Source organism: Struthio camelus, chromosome 14 (genome assembly GCF_040807025.1).
Source record: "Struthio camelus isolate bStrCam1 chromosome 14, bStrCam1.hap1, whole genome shotgun sequence".
Lineage (NCBI taxonomy): Eukaryota > Metazoa > Chordata > Aves > Struthioniformes > Struthionidae > Struthio > Struthio camelus.
This window is the reverse complement of record NC_090955.1, coordinates 19,847,356-19,864,172: the sequence shown is the minus strand read 5'-3', so window position 1 is coordinate 19,864,172 and position 16,817 is coordinate 19,847,356. Positions and strand designations below refer to the sequence as shown.

Sequence of the window (16,817 nt, the reverse complement as noted above, 5' to 3'; positions counted from 1 at the left end):
ATAGCTACTCCCGAATTCTACTGCGTTTAGGTCAGTGTTCAGCAAACAAGGTGGAATTCCAGGTTTGACGGAGGACTACCCAATATGAAAGAAGGCGCATGTGCTCTTCATGCAGAATTTTTGTAAATGCGCGGGTGTATATTGTGCCTGTTGAAAAAAGTTTTGCTCCCTTGCTATTAGTAGCGTCTAATGGAGTCACGTCCTGCATTCTCTATTTTTACAACAAGAAAATATTAAGAAATAAATGTAAAAGGCAGAAGTTCTCAGCAATTTGATACTGCAGCTAGATTGCTGCTGGTAAAAGCAGTCTAGCTCATTTAACGTTAATTGAGTTATGCATGCAGTCACTGCATCACGGCAAATTTTCCAGATGTAGCTTTTGTAGTCTTCAGAGTTCTTGATGCTTTCTGTGCTACAGTGATTTCGTTGTGGGGATGTTGAGGTTTTTTTATACGGCTTTATAATACTTCTGTAACATCTTCTCTCAAAATGCTGTGCGGAGGAGCTAATATAATTCCAGTGCAAGCGAAGGGAGTATTAGATGGGTGAGGGAGACTGTCAAAGCCTAAATGCTGATTAGATGCCTAACTGCCATTCACCATTTATTACTAGATTTTGATTTTTGGTTTCTATCTGCAGTAATTTCTTAGAGGATGTTTGGAGTGAAGGATAAAATCTTCATGCTAGGAGACGAGCTGACGTTACTTCACTGTGGGTTTCACTATCGTAAAAGCTACTTTAGGTGGAATTTGGCTAGGTCCAACCATTTTTTTTTCTTTTTAAGGGACACTGAGATCTGTGCTGCGCTAACGGCGCCGGTCGGCGGGCGAAGGTGCGCGCCCGCTTTGGGGAAAGGGAGAAGCCCTTGGGGAAGGGCAGCGGGGAGCCGGGGCGGCCGCGCTCCACGGCCGCCGGCGTGCGGGCCTCCTCCCCGCCCTGTTCCCAGGGCAGCTGCGCCAAGGCAGCGCCCTGAGCCACGACTCGCGCTCGGGGGGAGGCAGAGGCGTTCTCCCGGCTTAGCGGCGGAGTTACTGAACTTGGAAAACAAACGGAGCGCGCAGGGCAAACGGGAAAAAACACCCAGTGCGATGGCGGCCACCCCCCCCCCCCCCCGCCTTCCCCGCGCGGGCGGTGGCGGCGTGCGCAGGCGCGGGGCGCACAGCCCCGCCCCCGCTGCCGACCGGCGGAGCGCGCACGCGCAGTAGGGCGGCCCCGGCCGGCTCCCCCTCCCGCCGTGCGCGTGCGCGGCTGAGGCGGTTCCGCCTCCCGGGTGAGCGGTATCTCCTTCCGGGGCGGCGCGCGCCTTCCTGCGGCGGTCTGTGTGGTGGCGGCGGCGGCCGGGTCGGAGCCATGGTGAGGAGCGGGGCCGGGGCCGGGGCCGGGGCCGGGGCCGGGGCCGGGTGAGGAGCGGGGCTGGCGTCCGGCCCCCATTTCCCTTCCAGGCGCCTCGCAGCGAGGGGCGGCGGGGGGCTGCGCTGCGAGGCGCTGCCGAGGCCCGAGGTACTAACGCCTCTGTCTGTCCGTCCCCTCCGCAGGCGCGGAACGCGGAGAAGGCCATGTAAGTACGACGCCGGGGCCTGCCTGACGCGCGGCCTCGGCCCCCTGCGCGGTCGCCCCCCCGGATCTGGCTCCTTCGTGCAGGCCCCGCTCGCCCGCCGCTCGCTGAGAGCCTCTCCCGCCCCGCGGCTTGCGCGGATGAGCCTGCGTCATCGCTCTTTAACGGGGAGGCAGCGCCAGCGCGCGTGTTGCGCTGTCCCGCACCCCTGAGACTCTGCCTGTGTTTGGCCTCAAAGGCATCTGCGCTGTCTGCAGCGGCTGCCGTCCACAGAGCCGTGCTCGCCCAGTGGCGCTCGCTGCTCGGCCTGTTTTGAAGCGCTGGCGGTTTGGTAATGCTTTTCAGCGCTAGCTTGTATGTGCAGCGTTAGTCAGAAGAGAGTGGAGTTGGGAGAGATAGCAGCTCTCTGTGCACGAGGTACTTCGTGTGCTGCAGCTTGCAAAGCTGAGCTGTGTGATGCTGTTCTAACCGTCAAGAAACGCAGTGTAGTGTATTCTAGTGGCCCATTATGGTTTTAGGCAGCTTGCATCTGTGAAACAGAGATGACAGGCTAGACAAGCATCTGTCAGCATTGGTTTAAGTGCAATTCTTCTTGCTTGGGGGGGGGGGAGTGGCTTGGACTAAGCCAGTGTTTTGTAACAGCTTTATTTTTGCACTGACTTGCTTTTTCAAGCACTTCTAGAAATGGTTTGTAGACCACATGTTTAAAACTACTAGATTAGATGCTCTCTCATGTGTTTATCCCATGCTTATTCATTTTACTAAAATATTTCCTGAGTTTGTGAGAGTGACTTGGGGGGAGGGTGAAAAGTCTACAGCTATGTAGTATCTTGCAAGGTTCTCTCTTGTGCTGATCCCACCCTGTGCGTCTTGGATACTGAACTGGATGGTGTGAATTTCTTTCTGGAAGTGCCTCTCTGTTCCATGATAGCAGATGGGGCCTAGATAAGTGGCTTAAACGCTGGGTACAGGTATGCTACTGAAAAAAAGATATTAAATGTCCTCTCAATTGTTTTCTGTTACTTTAACATAACTATTAAATGCATTGTAATTTAATAAAGCTATGTATTAAATAGTCTATATAAATAGTCTGTCTCGTCTCTGCTCACTTGTCAGTTTGTTGAAATATTTTAGTAATACTAAAAAAGCTTGATTATTAACTTCAGCCCTCCTTTCGCTGACGCTCTTTTTCTCTTCAGACTTTTGTTTGCTTGTTGATGTATTCTCTGCTAAGATACGTAAACTTTGTGCTTGTAACTTGTGACATGCTTTTCCGGATAATATTTAACATGCTAGAATGTGCTAAACAGAAATATTAATTAGCTATCTAATTATGAAAGAATCTAATAGCCCCATTTACAGTGATGTAAGAAATTAACCACTGGGGATGCTTTAGTGCTGAAGAAGTCACTGGCCAGAAGAGCTAGTTGATGAATGTGTTTAGGCCTTTCTACAGACTGTAATTAAATCAATAATAAACAGCTAGAGCAGAAGTTGCTACTGTTGGAAGGTAGATGTGTAAAAGTAAACTTGTTTCTTTTATGTTCTTTAGGACGGCCTTGGCAAGATTTCGTCAGGCTCAGCTTGAAGAAGGAAAGGTTAAGGTATGATGTAAAAAATTAAAGCTTTGCTAGCTCTAACCTAGAGTGGAGTGCAAACCACTTACAGACCTATGTGACAGCTGCCAGAAAGGTCGTATACCAGGTACAGCTGTCATACAGAACTATGGTGGAATTAGTCCTCTGCAAAACAGGTGAAGTAGGGACTCTCTTCGACAGTGACACAAAATAACATTTGTAAATAGTATTTTCTTAAATAACCTGTTTAAAAACACAGATTTGGGAGGGGTGTTGGCTTGGCTGCTGAGAGGAAAGTGAAAATTGAACATCACTTAAATCTTTATTTAATGTTATAGGTAGAATACCTAGTAGCTTATAAAACCACAGTAATGCTTTAGAGGTAGTATGCTTTGCTGGGAAGAAGAGGAAGACTATAAAGATAATTTTTGAGAATTAAGTTAACTCCTTCTGCAAATATCTATACCACCTGATGGAAATATCTATACCACCTGATGGAAATATCTATACCACCTGATGGAAATATCTATACCACCTGATGGAAATATCTATACCACCTATGTTCACTTATTTTTACTGATTATAATCATAAGATTTGCTAGAGAAGTCCTTTTCATGTTTTTTCATTCTCTGATAGTATCCTGACAAAATAGTAACTGTTAAACATAATACTTCTGGCATCATTTCATTCTGAACTTAAGGCTTGCATATGACACAATATTGATATGTCATTAGCCAAACTCATGATATACATGCATCTATTCAAAATTGTCATCTCTTATGTAGCTAACTTGGCCCCTGGATTTTTTTAATTGGCGTTAGATTGAATTAAAATGGAGCTAGCAACTTTGTAATTAAAAAAAAAAAAAAACTGCAATGCAGTAAATAACACTCCTAAACCTAGATGGAACCTTAGGTGCTCTCTGGATGTTCCTGTGCACTTTTCAGTACGCTGTAACTCAAAAAGCAAGAATATTTTTGTGGGGATCAATGTGTTCCAAACAACCTTTTTGGACAGGTCTAAATTTTTAGTTCTAGGAAAGTGACGAAGGAATTTTGCAAATAACAGTGAAGTGTCTTATGTTTGCACCTTGAGAAGTGATGCTGTAAACACAAGTGAGAGCAGTATAAAGCAGTAAAGTGGAAAACAATTAGTTGGGAAAAACTGTAGCTAAAAAGGTCTTTGAACAACAGCCGGAGAATAAGATGAAGTAGGGCTCCTGGCGTATCAAGGAAAGTTTTTAATGGATAAAAGGAAAAGCTGTATAGGTACTCGAGGAATAAGAAGGGGCAAAATAACTACATACAGAGGCCCGGAGGTAAGATATAGTAATAGCTTCTGTAAACCAGTCAGTGGAGTGCAAACAAGTTGGGGAAGAGGCTTAATAGTGAAAAAGGTGCTTTGGATGAACTGTAGTTGGGAGAACTCGAATGGAAATAATCTTGAAGAAGAATTATAGCAGCTAGGTAGTAGCAATGAGGAAAGTCCTAAACTTTTATTAGGAAAACAGTGGATTTTATTTAGACGTTAGTATATTGAACATGATGTTGTAATTCAACTATCCTAGCTTGAACATTATTTGTATTAGGAGTGTGGGAGGATTTGAAAACACAGGTGATAGGTCGCATTTCCAAGAAGACAGATTTAAATTAGTTATTATGTTTTGGGGCAGTTTAATTTGACAGGACTGTAAATAGTTATTTTTTTCACTTACTAAACCTTGGTGGGAACAGCAGGCACTGAAGCGTGGTGCCATAGTTTGGGGTTAACCAAGCAGTAAAGGTGGCATGAAGTGCTATGAATATATTCTCTGATGCTAGATTCAAACTTTATGGTGTGTGGCTTTCTGTTGAACAGGAGCGAAGACCTTTCCTTGCATCAGAGTGTAATGAATTGCCTAAAGCTGAGAAATGGAGGCGACAGGTAACGCAAGCTATAGATTTTTGTTCTAATTCGATAACAGGTGGAACTTTTGTAAGCAAGCTGTGTGAAATGCGAAGTGCTAAATCGTTTGGGCTTGTCTTGTATGCTCACAGTTAAATCGTAGAATAATTTAGACTGGAAGGTCATGTAGTCCACCCCACTGCTCAAAGCTGTGTCCAGCTGAGTTTTGAACACCTTCAAGGACTGGGACTCCGCAACCTCTCTGGGCCCCTGTTCCAGTTTCTGACCACCTTCCTGATGAAAACATTTTGGTTTTTTCCTTGAATTTCCCATGGTCCAACTTGTCTGTTGCTTCTTGTCCTTTTGTTGTGCACCTCTGAGAAGAGTCTGGCTCAGTCTTCTCTATCTATCTTAAGTCTTCTCTATCTATCTTAAGTCTTCTCTATCTATCTTAAGTCTTCTCTATCTATCTTAAGTCTTCTCTATCTATCTTAAGTCTTCTCTATCTATCTTAAGTCTTCTCTATCTATCTTAAGTCTTCTCTATCTATCTTAAGTCTTCTCTATCTATCTTAAGTCTTCTCTATCTATCTTAAGTCTTCTCTATCTATCTTAAGTCTTCTCTATCTATCTTAAGTCTTCTCTATCTTAAGGCAAATCAAACCCAGTTCTCTCGGCCTCTTCTTGAACATCGAATTCTCCACCCCCCCCACACCATGTTGGTGGCCTTCCACTGGACTCTCTCCAGTATATGTCAGTGTCTTTCTTGCATTAGGGAGCCCAAAACTGGACGTGGTACTCCAGATGTGGTCTCAGGGTTGGTAAAGAGATGGGAAGAATGACTGACTTCCTCCTGCTGGCTACACTGCTGGAAATCGAGCGCATTATGATGTTGGCCGCCTTAGCTGCAGTGACATATTGCTGACTCATGTTCGGCTTTTTCGTCTACCCAAATCATTTCCTGCAAAAGCTGCTTTCAAACCATTCAGCAGTCAGCTTGTACTGTTGTATGGGTTTATTCTGTTCCGGATGTGGACTTTGCATTTTCCTTTGTTTCTTCGTGAGGCTCCTGTCAGTCCATTCTCCAACCCATCAAGGTCTTTCAGCAGCCTTGTACCCCCCCAACTGCTATAATCTGTGGACTTTCCAAAAGTGCACTCAGTCATATTATCCAGGCTGTTAAAGACTAGATAATATTGCCTGATGAGGGATGCAGCTAGTACTTAGCTGCCAGCTGATCTTTGTATTGCTCATCGCAACCCTTTGAGCCTGGCTGTGCAGGCAATTTCCTGCTACTGAAATGGTACTGAAAGCCTTGCTGAAGCTGAGGTAAACAGCGTCCAAGGTAAACAGCATTTCTCCTCTCATGCACTGAGCCTGTCAGCTCATCCTAGAAGGCAGTCTGTTTGGTTGGGTGTGATTTCCTTTATTAAATTAATCCTGGCTGTTCCCAGTTCTTGATCCTTCATGTGTTTGGAAATGTCTTCTAGGAGAATTTAATCCATGCTCTTCCTGGGGACTGTGACTGGCTTGTTGTTCCCTAGATACTCCTCTGCCTTTCTTTGCCTGATACGCCAGAGGTGAAGTTATTGGATATCTTTATTAGGAAATAGATTATTTATGGCTACAGTTATTTAAAAAAAAAAATCCTTTTATTTTAAGCCTCTGAGGTACAATCTCTGTGTGTGAATCAAATCTGTGTCTAGTTCAAAAGGCCAACGTTTCAAAAGATCTTTCTAGGTTTTCTGGCTTGTTTATTTTTGTTGAGAAATTCACTTCTCTGTATGTTCTTATTTGAGTAGATCATCGGGGAAATTTCCAAGAAGGTGGCACAGATTCAAAATGGTAAGGTTTTTCTAATTACATTTTATTTGTACAAAGCTTCAGTCCTAAGCAGTTACAATAAAAATCACAACATTTTATATGCTCTAAACTGTCTCCCTTGCACTAATTCTAAAATTTTTCTGGTGCCTTTAGTAAGCTGATTAACTTTTTGATTTTTTCCCCTCCTAACAGCTGGGTTAGGCGAATTCAGAATTCGGGACCTGAATGATGAAATTAACAAGCTTCTGAGGGAGAAAGGACACTGGGAAGTCAGGATAAAGGAGCTAGGAGGTCCTGATTATGCTGTAAGTGTAGATTGTTGTACTACATAGTTGCTCTGCTTGCAATTAAAGTGACCGATGAGAAAAGTCTGTATAGCATTTCATTTACCAAATATTACTTGGCCAGTGTTTATTAGAGATGAACTGTATTCATCCCCTAAAAAATTTTATATCACGTTAGAAAAAATACTTTGTTTCTAGGATGAGCCAGTCTGGCTTTTCATTTGCAATGCTTTTTCGGGTGGTCTTAACTTACTGTTCAGGGTTTGCAACAATGTGTTAAGGTTATCCTCTTCTAGTCAGTACTGGGAGCCTATAAAATGATTCTAGTTAGGTCAGCTAATTACTGCTGAAAATTAAATGATGAGGCTAGCTTTCAGTTGCCAAATCATCAAATGTATGCTTCTTGTCAGATTTAATAGTGCCTGTGTATCTGATACCTGAACATACTAATACAGGAAATGAGACAAACGTAGATGTGTTGTCGAGGTGAATCAGGTTAGGCACTTTATGGTTTGCACAGTCCTTTTAACTGTGTGATCTCTAATAAAAGTAGAGACCTGTATAAAAATGAGCTATGAAGGCGTTTTACTTGTAAGGTTGTTTGAACTGGTATAGCAGGTCTCCTTTCTCCTGTCCCAATCCATCTATTCACCTATCCATCTTAATCTATCGATATGCCCAGGAAAATAGGAAATACGAGGTGCAAGAGGAATAACATTTAAAATAGCTCACTTTATTTTTTTTAGAGAATTGGACCTAAAATGCTAGATCATGAAGGGAAAGAAGTTCCAGGAAACAGAGGTTACAAATATTTTGGAGCTGCGAAGGATTTACCAGGTGTTAGAGAACTTTTTGAAAAGGAGCGTAAGTAAACAGCAACTTTTTCCGAGTTTGAACTTGCATATTAGTATCTCTCATGTAAAATATCTGCTGTAGTACCTGGTGAATGTTAGTAAGAGAACGTCCTGGCCTGTGCCTTAGATCAGTTAAATGAAATGCTGAATGCAAATAGTTGCTTAAATGCCATTTCTTTGAGCAAAGAGTACCTTTGGCTGTCTGCAAGTTGATTAAAGAAAAAGTAAACAATGTTTTCTACTGCGAGTTCAAAATAGCAAAGACTGATTTTCTATAGAAACTCTCCATCACAACAGGTTAACTTTAATGGCAAGTTATAAATAGCATCCTGTGAGTTCAGAATTGAAGGGAAAAAAAGATTGAACGTAACTTGGAAGCAGGAATCGGCTTTCATAATACGAAAAACTAGACGAAAGTAGATAAAACCTTATTTATTGATTTGTCATAGAATGAGTGGCAGATACTTGGACCTGAAAGTGAGACAGGCCTGCAGAATCAGCTATTTCTTATTTGCTCTCCACAAAGGAAAAAGGATGGGAAGTACTGCATGATCTGGGGGAACTTCGGACACTTCTCTAGTCCCTTTCACATATTAGTCTTGCTCGATACTGAGACGTCAGTATGAAAAAAGGCATGACGGAGCATAGAATTGCCCTAAGCTAGGAACTGCCACAATCTGAAGCATCGGGGTTATGTATTCAAACTATCTGATTGTCTGAGCTGGGGAAAAGTACCAGTACTTCTGGTACTGACAGCAGTTATGAGCCTAGTGAGGTAGTTGTAGTTACTGTGAGGTTGATGGGAACCAGGATGCATAGGAAACTGTCAAGATGCAGCTGGTTGAATGACAGTTATGTGGGTTTTTTGGTTTTTTGGTTTTTTGTTTTAGCCCTCCCACCACCCCGGAAAACTCGTGCTGAGCTTATGAAATCCATCGATGCAGAATACTATGGCTACAGGGATGAAGATGATGGTATTCTGGAGCCACTGGAACAAGAACATGAGAGGAAAGGTGTGTGAGATTAAATGCATAAATTGACATCTAGATCTACTTAGAATTAGATACCTAGACATTAGAGTATTTTGGTAACCTCTAATGTAGAGAAAAGCCACTCTTCATCTCTTTTTCGCAGTGATAATGAAGATCTTAAGATCTTCGTTAAAACTGACACTCTATGTATTTATAGCTACAATTCTGATAAATTCCGGTGGAACGCTATGCACACAAGTATTTTGTTCATTGATCCAGAGTGACTAGCTGCATGGAGTAGAAAAAATTAAATTGTCAGCTGAATTGCTTAATTCAGATGTGCCTAGGACGTTATTTTTTCTGCAGTTACAAAGCTGTAGGGAAGTAACTTTATGGCTCATTATTTTCACAATATAGTAAAGGAAATAACTAAGCTGCAGTAATTGATTATGAGGAAGTCTGTAAATAGTCGTGAATGGTGCCTTTTTAGCTTCTCTCCTTTTGCCTAGTATGGCTTTTATTTTGCCTTAGAAGGAAAACTCTTAGCTGCTGTACAGCAGTTCGTAAAGCTTGGCGCATCACTTCTCGGCTTGCATAGTTCTTCATGGTATGTCCTCTTGACATTTTGATTCTGGATCTAGCCCCTTTCTCGGGGTGACCTAATTCCAAGTAGAGGCTTAGAGTTCCAAAACAGGTAGCACAAAATTATACAAAGCTTTATCCTGTTCAAAACAAGCATCAGCTCCTGTTATTTATATCCCATACTCTCTTAAGTCTAAACAAAATGCATCTTTTGCACTAGATGCTTTTTTTTTTTTTCCCCTGTAGTATTCCATAACAAAGCTGATTTTGCGGAAGCAGCAGCTGTCTCATCAGGTCTCCCTTACTTTGGTCCTTCTCCCTGCTCTAGTTACTTCTCTTACTTCTAACCTGCACACCCATTCCAATCCCATCTTTTGCCCAGGTCCAGCTCGTCTGATAACATCTGGAAACAGTAGTGGGTGGGCTGACCCCAGCTTGCCTACCCTAAAAAGGGGAAGTCTTTACAGACATAAAAAGAGTGGAATACAGTGGAAATAATAAAGGATATCCTGGGTTAGGCATAAGTTTATCTAATTCAGTGTCGCCTAGAAATTCAGCTCTGGTGGTCTAATGCTTATGACAAGTAGTTAAGGGATGGGACCCAGCCTCCTTTTGTTGCTCTTGATCTTGAGCCAGGGTAGTTATTTTGTATTTTATAACCCTTATTGGGTTTTTTTCCACTGAGTCCATATGTACTTCTTGCCACAAGATGCTGTGTCTGCTAGGAGTCTGGCAGATTAACTGCATGTTGTCTTTTGAAGAATAGTTACCTTTGATTAATTTCAAATCTGAAGCTAATGTAGACTGATGCCCCCCTGCTTTTGTGTTGGAAGAGACTATAAATAGTGAGTGATTCCCTTCCCATGCCACTAAACGTTTGTTTAAACCTTCTCTTCTCCATCTCAAACGCTTACTTCTTGCCCAGATCTGAAGAATCTTGTTCTACTTCTATGTGCGCATCAATCTCCTTATGTTTGTTCCACATATGGAAACAACTTCTTATCTTTGACAAACGTTGTCACCCTTCTCTGAACCTGCCCCAATTTTACTGTTTCTTGACAGGAGGAATGGAGATGATCAGGCATAACCCTTAAGATGTAGGCCTGCTATGGACTTTTTCTCTACAGTGACAATGGTATTTTATCAATTACCTTCCCTATTCCCTTCCTAACATTTCCTAACGTTCAATCTGGTTTTGACTGATACTGAGCACGGAACTACATGTTTTGTAGGTGATCCAAGATATCCTTCTTGAGTAGTAAATGGGATCAAGCAGGTGATGATGATGAACTTTGAAGTTAAGACTTCTTGGTTTTTTTCATGTGCATCTTCTTGCACTTAGCTGTCAAATTTCATCTAATTATTTATCCGTACCATGGTCTTCCTCTTTATCACAAAGCTATTTAGTTTTCTTAAAGCTCTTGAGGGAACCTTCTGGAACGCTTCTTTGAAATTCATGTGGCCTATATTAACTTACCCACTTCAATAGGTTTATGATTTCCCTTTGAAAGCCACATCCATGGTTTCTCAATAAGTAATATTTATCCATGTGTCTGTTAATTTAGTTCTTTAGTTTTGTTTCTACTGACTTGCCCAGTAAAGACATGAGAATTATTGGTCTAGTTCCTGAAACCCTCTTTCAAATTCAGTGTTTGCCATCTTTGGGTATTTGTGTAGCTTTAAGCAAGAGGTCATGCGCCGCTTCTAATAGCTTTGCTGTTTCATAAATAGTTCCTTTAGATCTTCTGGTGAACACTATCTGATTCTGCTGATTTGTTTACTGTTTGCTTCATATTTTTGTTTTATAATCTCTTCTACTGACTCTTCAGCAGCAGACAGATCCTCAAAGTGCTCCATAAGAAACGGTTGTGTTGTAGCAACCCTAGCAGGCTTTTCCGTGGTGAACACAGCAGAAAAAACAATCAGTTTTTGTTTGAATGATTTTGTCATTTCTGAGCGTTCCTTCCTGTTTCTGAAATTAGAGAAAAGAGCTGTAAACAAAGCTGTGAAGGAAGTGACTTATTAAATGATTACAAGTTGAGATCTAATTGCTATCAATGCTTAGCAGCTCTTGGTTTGGTCATCTGTTTCTTATAAATATCCCTTCTGAATGTGAGTTCGTCTTGTGTTGGGGATCATGCCTTATTGGTTAGGTTATAGGACAAGGAAGAAGGAAGAAGGAAAAATAAGAAAATATTATCTGTATTCTGCAGCAGAGCAGGGAGCTTTATCCCAAGTGTGCAGTAGCTGGTTGACAGGCAATTGTACAAAGGGAAGTTGTGTGGTGCAGTACTCCAATAACGCCTGCCACTCCGTGTTCATCTTACACATCCTGCTAATTACAGATTGGAGAGGCAGTTAATTTGGATTCCTCTGACTTTTCAAGGAAATAAACTTCAGAAGTGATTGTGCCATTTGAAATAATAAGGCCAGAGATGCTAACAAAACCAACATGTGGAAATAAAAGAAGCAAGCAACTCTGCAAAAAGAATCGTGACTTGAGTTAATGTGGTTAATCTGAAGCTGAATGTGTTTTCGATGCACATTACAAGGAATATCTTTGTCCGATCCTATGAATCCATGATACCTAAGATTCTCCAAGGATCACTTGCTATCTAGACTCTTCTGGTTTTACTGCGTGAGCAGAAGAATTAAACTGTGTGAAACATTAAATATGGAAAAGCCTTCTCTAATTAGGAGTAGCTTTTCTGTTGTGATGCCCCACAGCAACACAGCTATGTGCTTCTAGTTAGATTTTGCTTTCTTAGGTGGAGCACTTAATGCTTCGCATTTGAGAGCTAAGGGGAGTAACTGCTGACTTGTGGGTAGTATGAAATGCCTACAACTATAGTTGCGTTAATCTTGCACCTCCCTAGGATTTTCAGGCACTGGCAATGTTGTTGATTAAACTTTTAAAAATTTGTGTTAGTACTCTTAACATGGCTATTGCACAGTAGAGAGCCACAGCTGCCTGACAGCTGCTAGCTAGCAGCAACTAGGGTTACAGAATTTGAATCGCTAGAAACATGCTGCAAAATAAAAGAAATGCACTGTGAATTGAAAAGGAAGTGACTTATGTGGGTGGTCACCCCCAAGGAGTGTGAGCATGCTTCATTATCTACATGGTGACCGGCATTCCTGTAGCTGCTGACATGCTACAGAGCTATAAGAGCCACTTAGCCAGGTCGTGTGACCCCCTGCTCTGTTATACATTTCAGAAAGAAGGGTTGACATTTATTCATGACGTTTAAATAGTCTAAAATGTCTTTCGCATTGTTATAGTGCAGTACTTGCTAACAATGGGATTCTGCTCGTTAATGGCTAGACTACATGTTTTATCAGTTACTATCTTAAGGTTGCACAATAAGTGTGTGTTTCCAATGTAGAAGACATAACCAAGTAGTAAGTGGAGTTAGGTCTGTTGAAAAAAGCCTTGGAAATAGGAGGCAAATCAAGAGCAGACGTCGTCTTACACGTAAGGAAGCTCTAGCTTTAGTAGCTGGAGGACTGCCTTTGGGGAACTGGGCTGACTGCTGGACCATGCTGTTCTCAGTTTCTGTCTGTTTTCCTTTCCTAATCAGTTATAGCAGAAGCAGTGGAAAAATGGAAAATGGAGAGAGAGGCACGACTTGCGAGAGGTGACGAGGAGGAGGAGGAGGAAGTAAACATCTATGCTGTCAATGATGATGAGGTATGTGATGACTAAGATAATGTAACACTCGGGATGTCTTCCATGCTACTTTCTTGGAAAACTCACTTCACTGAAAACTTTGCTGCTGCTGCGTTCTGACCATCTCTCTGCATAATTTACTGCACAATTGTCCGCATTTAATAGAAGTGAGTATTAGATGAGAACTTCTTGTTTAAGTTAGGTTTAGAGGGAAGGTGACAGTTAGGAAAGGCTTTTTGCTAGAGTGAGGAACGGGTAACAGTTAGCTGAGACCACGTTGTGATGAATTGTCACTACCTGGAACACTGGTATACTAGTCTTGGTAAGGTAATACTTTGTCACTGAGCGCTGCTGAGTCTTGCTTCTAAGTATGGTCTTCATCGGCACAAGCAGTTCTGTGAACAGTATAACTTAACACTGTAAATACATAGCAAAATCATTTTACAGGCAAGGTCTTGTTTATATGCGAATCATGATATAGCAAGGTTCTGTTGATCCTGCAGGCACTGTTGTGACTTCTTCTGTGGTTCTTGCTTCTTCCTTCTCCCTGCTTCCAAAGCCAGTAAGGGAAGTGAGGGATGTTCCTGATGCTTGCTGAGATCTGTAAAACGGGTACTGGAAACCAGTTTGTACTTCTCAGTCCAAACCTAAGTAGGTTTATCATGAGAATGAAAAGGAGATAGTACAAATAAAACAAGGTACTGGAAGAACAGCAATTTTTACCTTACGCATTATCTCTTGTGATTCATAAGCTCAGTTCTGAGGCATGAGAAAGAGGCATTACAGAGCTGTACACTTTTAAGGCACTTGCTTTCTGCTTGGGTTGGCTAGCTCACCTCTGCCTGCATAGCAAAGTTATAAACAGAAGAGAGATGTGGCAAAGGAGAGAATATAGCTTTACGTTCATGCCCATGCAACAGCAGAGGAAAAGCCCTGTAAAGAATGGGAGCAACAGTCTTGAAAACTTCAATGAGCAGCAATTATATGTGATACTTGTTGCATTCCTGTGTTGTTTGATTCTATTTTCCTGCTTCTTGTATGTAACCTCATTAATTTTCTGTCTGACTCCTTGTGGAAGAGCAAGAGAAGATATTTCTGATGACCTCTTCAGAAAGTAAACTTGTTGTGCCTTTTTTTTTTTTTAAAGTCTGATGAGGAAGGTGGCAAAGAAAAAGAAGGTGAAGAAGGCCAACAGAAATTTATTGCACATGTTCCAGTGCCATCTCAACAGGAGGTAAGACATCAGAAAATAGGAGTGCAGAGATGCACTCTGGCTTTCTGGCTTTTGCAAGACAGATCTTAACTGATGGCAGATCACTAGTAAAAATGTCCTTGATGTGACTTCACTGCCTCTCTGCAATTGTTTAATCAACTTGCAAATGCTGTGAAACTGGCCAGACTTATGGTACTATTGCTATAACCCTTTTCATCGGAGAATTTCCAAAACCTTCATTAAGTATTACGTGAACTGGAATGTGTTGTGGTGTAATGATCAAGAGAACCCTGATTGCCTACTGTATCTTTACAGTGCTTTTCTGCTAAAGGTTGAGGGGTGTTTTTGTTTTGTTTTGTATGTGGGTGTTTTTTGTCTTAATGGAGTTATTTCTAATTTGCTGGGTTTGCTCTCCTAACTTTTTAAAATGACTTGAGGGGTGACATGATCCTGAAATCACTACTATGATTTGAAGTTAACCTAGGGTATATATTACCTTAACTTTGACAGCTTTCTTGAAATATAGCTTGAGCAAGAAGGTTCTGGAGTTATTTGTCTTTTAGTAGGTATGCCTTTACATCACACAGAGCGTGTGGTGTTTTGTTCTCTTCTATCATGTAGTCATCGATAACAACATTTTATCCTCATGTGAAGTCATGATCCTGAACATCCAACAACAATATACGTATAATGGCATGTCAAAACTATGGGGGAGAAATAATGATTAAAAGCATTGCTCGCTGGCTGATGGTATTTTCCTAATGAAAAGAGCATAACTGAGACTCAGGACTAGCTTTCTAATACTTAACCACTGATGGACATAATCGTTCCTACCTAGAGAACAGTCACTGCAGTATTTTTTTTCTTCTGGTGGCAAATCACTGCATGCCTTATGCTCATGAGATTTTTGCCTTCTAGATTCTACCTTGCAAAAAGGTACGGTTCAGCACATACTTAACTTTGAGAGATGCTACATGCCTGGTTCACCCATTCAGACAAATATAAAGTCATTGCTGAGAGTAAAACTAATCTTGCAGGCTGCTATTAGTAGACCTTTAAATTACATGCTTATTAAAGGATTGCTGGCATTTATAGAAATGCCAGCAAATACAAACCTGACATAGTAAAGGCTGTGAACCTCTATAATGTGAAAGACACAATCAATAAACTATTATTCCAGGGATATAGACTAGTGTGGCATAACTCCACTCGTTCGATGTTTGTTAAACCTGTATCTGAGACACAGTAAAGCTGCATCTGCGACAATTGCTTGAAGAGCAATTCAAGTGACTGTACTAAAAGTAAAGTAAAATTGCAGCTAACTTCCTGATTAAAAAGGGTAGGAGCAAAAATCTGAAATTCTAAGGCATCCATTTTACTGCTTACTTTGACTTCCTTGAACTTCATTTGGGTATTACAAAAGATATTAGTGGAATTAGAAGATGAACCAGGAATTTTACACTAGTACAAATCTGACTTTCACAGTCTCTTTCCTGTGGCTTTCTTCCTCCTATCCTCATTAGCTGAGCATGCTAGGTTTCAGTTTCTTAGGCTGAATATCTTCCTATTTTTATATTTGCAGATTGAGGAAGCTCTTGTACGGAGAAAGAAGATGGAGCTTCTTCAGAAATATGCCAGTGAAACTCTTATGGCCCAGAGTGAAGAAGCAAAAAGACTTCTAGGGTTGTAAGACTGCATCAGTATGTCCTGGTTTTTAGATAATCCATCCAACAGGTTCACATATGCTGGTAGCAGGTTCAAATATTCTGGTAGCAATCACATGTAACTCTGAAGGTCCCTGTGGGCGTTACGAGTAAGATGTGATCAAGTGATAGTGTATTGTTTAAAAGGGGTGGGGGGAGACCAAGCCTAGGTTAATTTGGTCTCTAAGTTTCCAGTAACTGTCTTCAATACTTCCCCTTTGTGAAAGTCTGTTCAGTGGTGGTACTTATGGGTAGAACAGCAAAAGCAGTAACTTCTTAAAACCTGAGGGAAATCCGCTGTTACTGCTATTCTGAGAGTCTCCTGCGTCCTGACTGTAAGTGTACGCAAGTTTATCTTTTTGATTACCCTCTAGATCAGGTCACCAAAGCTTATTCTGTTACACCAGATCTGCTTACCAGAATAGCTTAGAACCTGTTTAGAGATAGATTGGCAGATCTCATGAATGACTTCAAAGTTGATTTGGTTCTTTATCTAACAGTGCATTTTTTTAATGCAATATGTCTAAAAGCTGTTGCCCTCTTATCGTTTGTAACCGTGCCTGGTTGGATTGCTCAAGTGCTGAATATTTCAGCAGCTATTGTAAATACTTTCACCTTTGTAATGCCTTGTTAAAATATGTTTAGTAAACCTTTAATATAAATCGATGTTCTGTTTCATTCCAGCTCAAAGGACTGTGTT

At 41.5% G+C, this 16,817-nt stretch overlaps 1 protein-coding gene across 2 annotated transcripts; it reads left to right on the top strand.

Moving 5' to 3' along the window:
- The first annotated feature begins 1,226 nt into the window (after positions 1-1,226).
- ISY1 (ISY1 splicing factor homolog) lies at positions 1,227-16,795 on the top strand. 2 transcript variants are annotated; one of them, XM_068907413.1, is made up of 11 exons: positions 1,227-1,353; positions 1,536-1,558; positions 3,108-3,159; positions 4,991-5,056; positions 6,819-6,861; positions 7,033-7,145; positions 7,871-7,988; positions 8,869-8,991; positions 13,113-13,222; positions 14,349-14,435; positions 15,997-16,795. In XM_068907413.1, the coding sequence occupies exons 1-11, from the start codon at positions 1,351-1,353 to the stop codon at positions 16,102-16,104; spliced, it is 846 nt and encodes a 281-aa protein (XP_068763514.1). In that variant the 5' UTR covers positions 1,227-1,350; the 3' UTR covers positions 16,105-16,795. The 2 variants fall into 2 exon arrangements, with proteins under 2 accessions (XP_068763514.1, XP_009686451.1); XM_009688156.2 differs by lacking the exons at positions 1,227-1,353; positions 1,536-1,558 and having other exon boundaries at positions 2,543-3,159.
- Positions 16,796-16,817: the final 22 nt, after the last annotated feature.

Excerpts from the sequence above, each read along its gene's own strand:
- ISY1 (XM_009688156.2), top strand. The coding sequence starts at position 3,070 with ATGTGTAAAAGTAAACTTGTTTCTTTTATGTTCTTTAGGACGGCCTTG. Across the intron at positions 5,057-6,818 it reads CTGAGAAATGGAGGCGACAG|ATCATCGGGGAAATTTCCAA; the intron begins GTAACGCAAGCT and ends TTATTTGAGTAG. Across the intron at positions 7,146-7,870 it reads TAGGAGGTCCTGATTATGCT|AGAATTGGACCTAAAATGCT; the intron begins GTAAGTGTAGAT and ends TATTTTTTTTAG.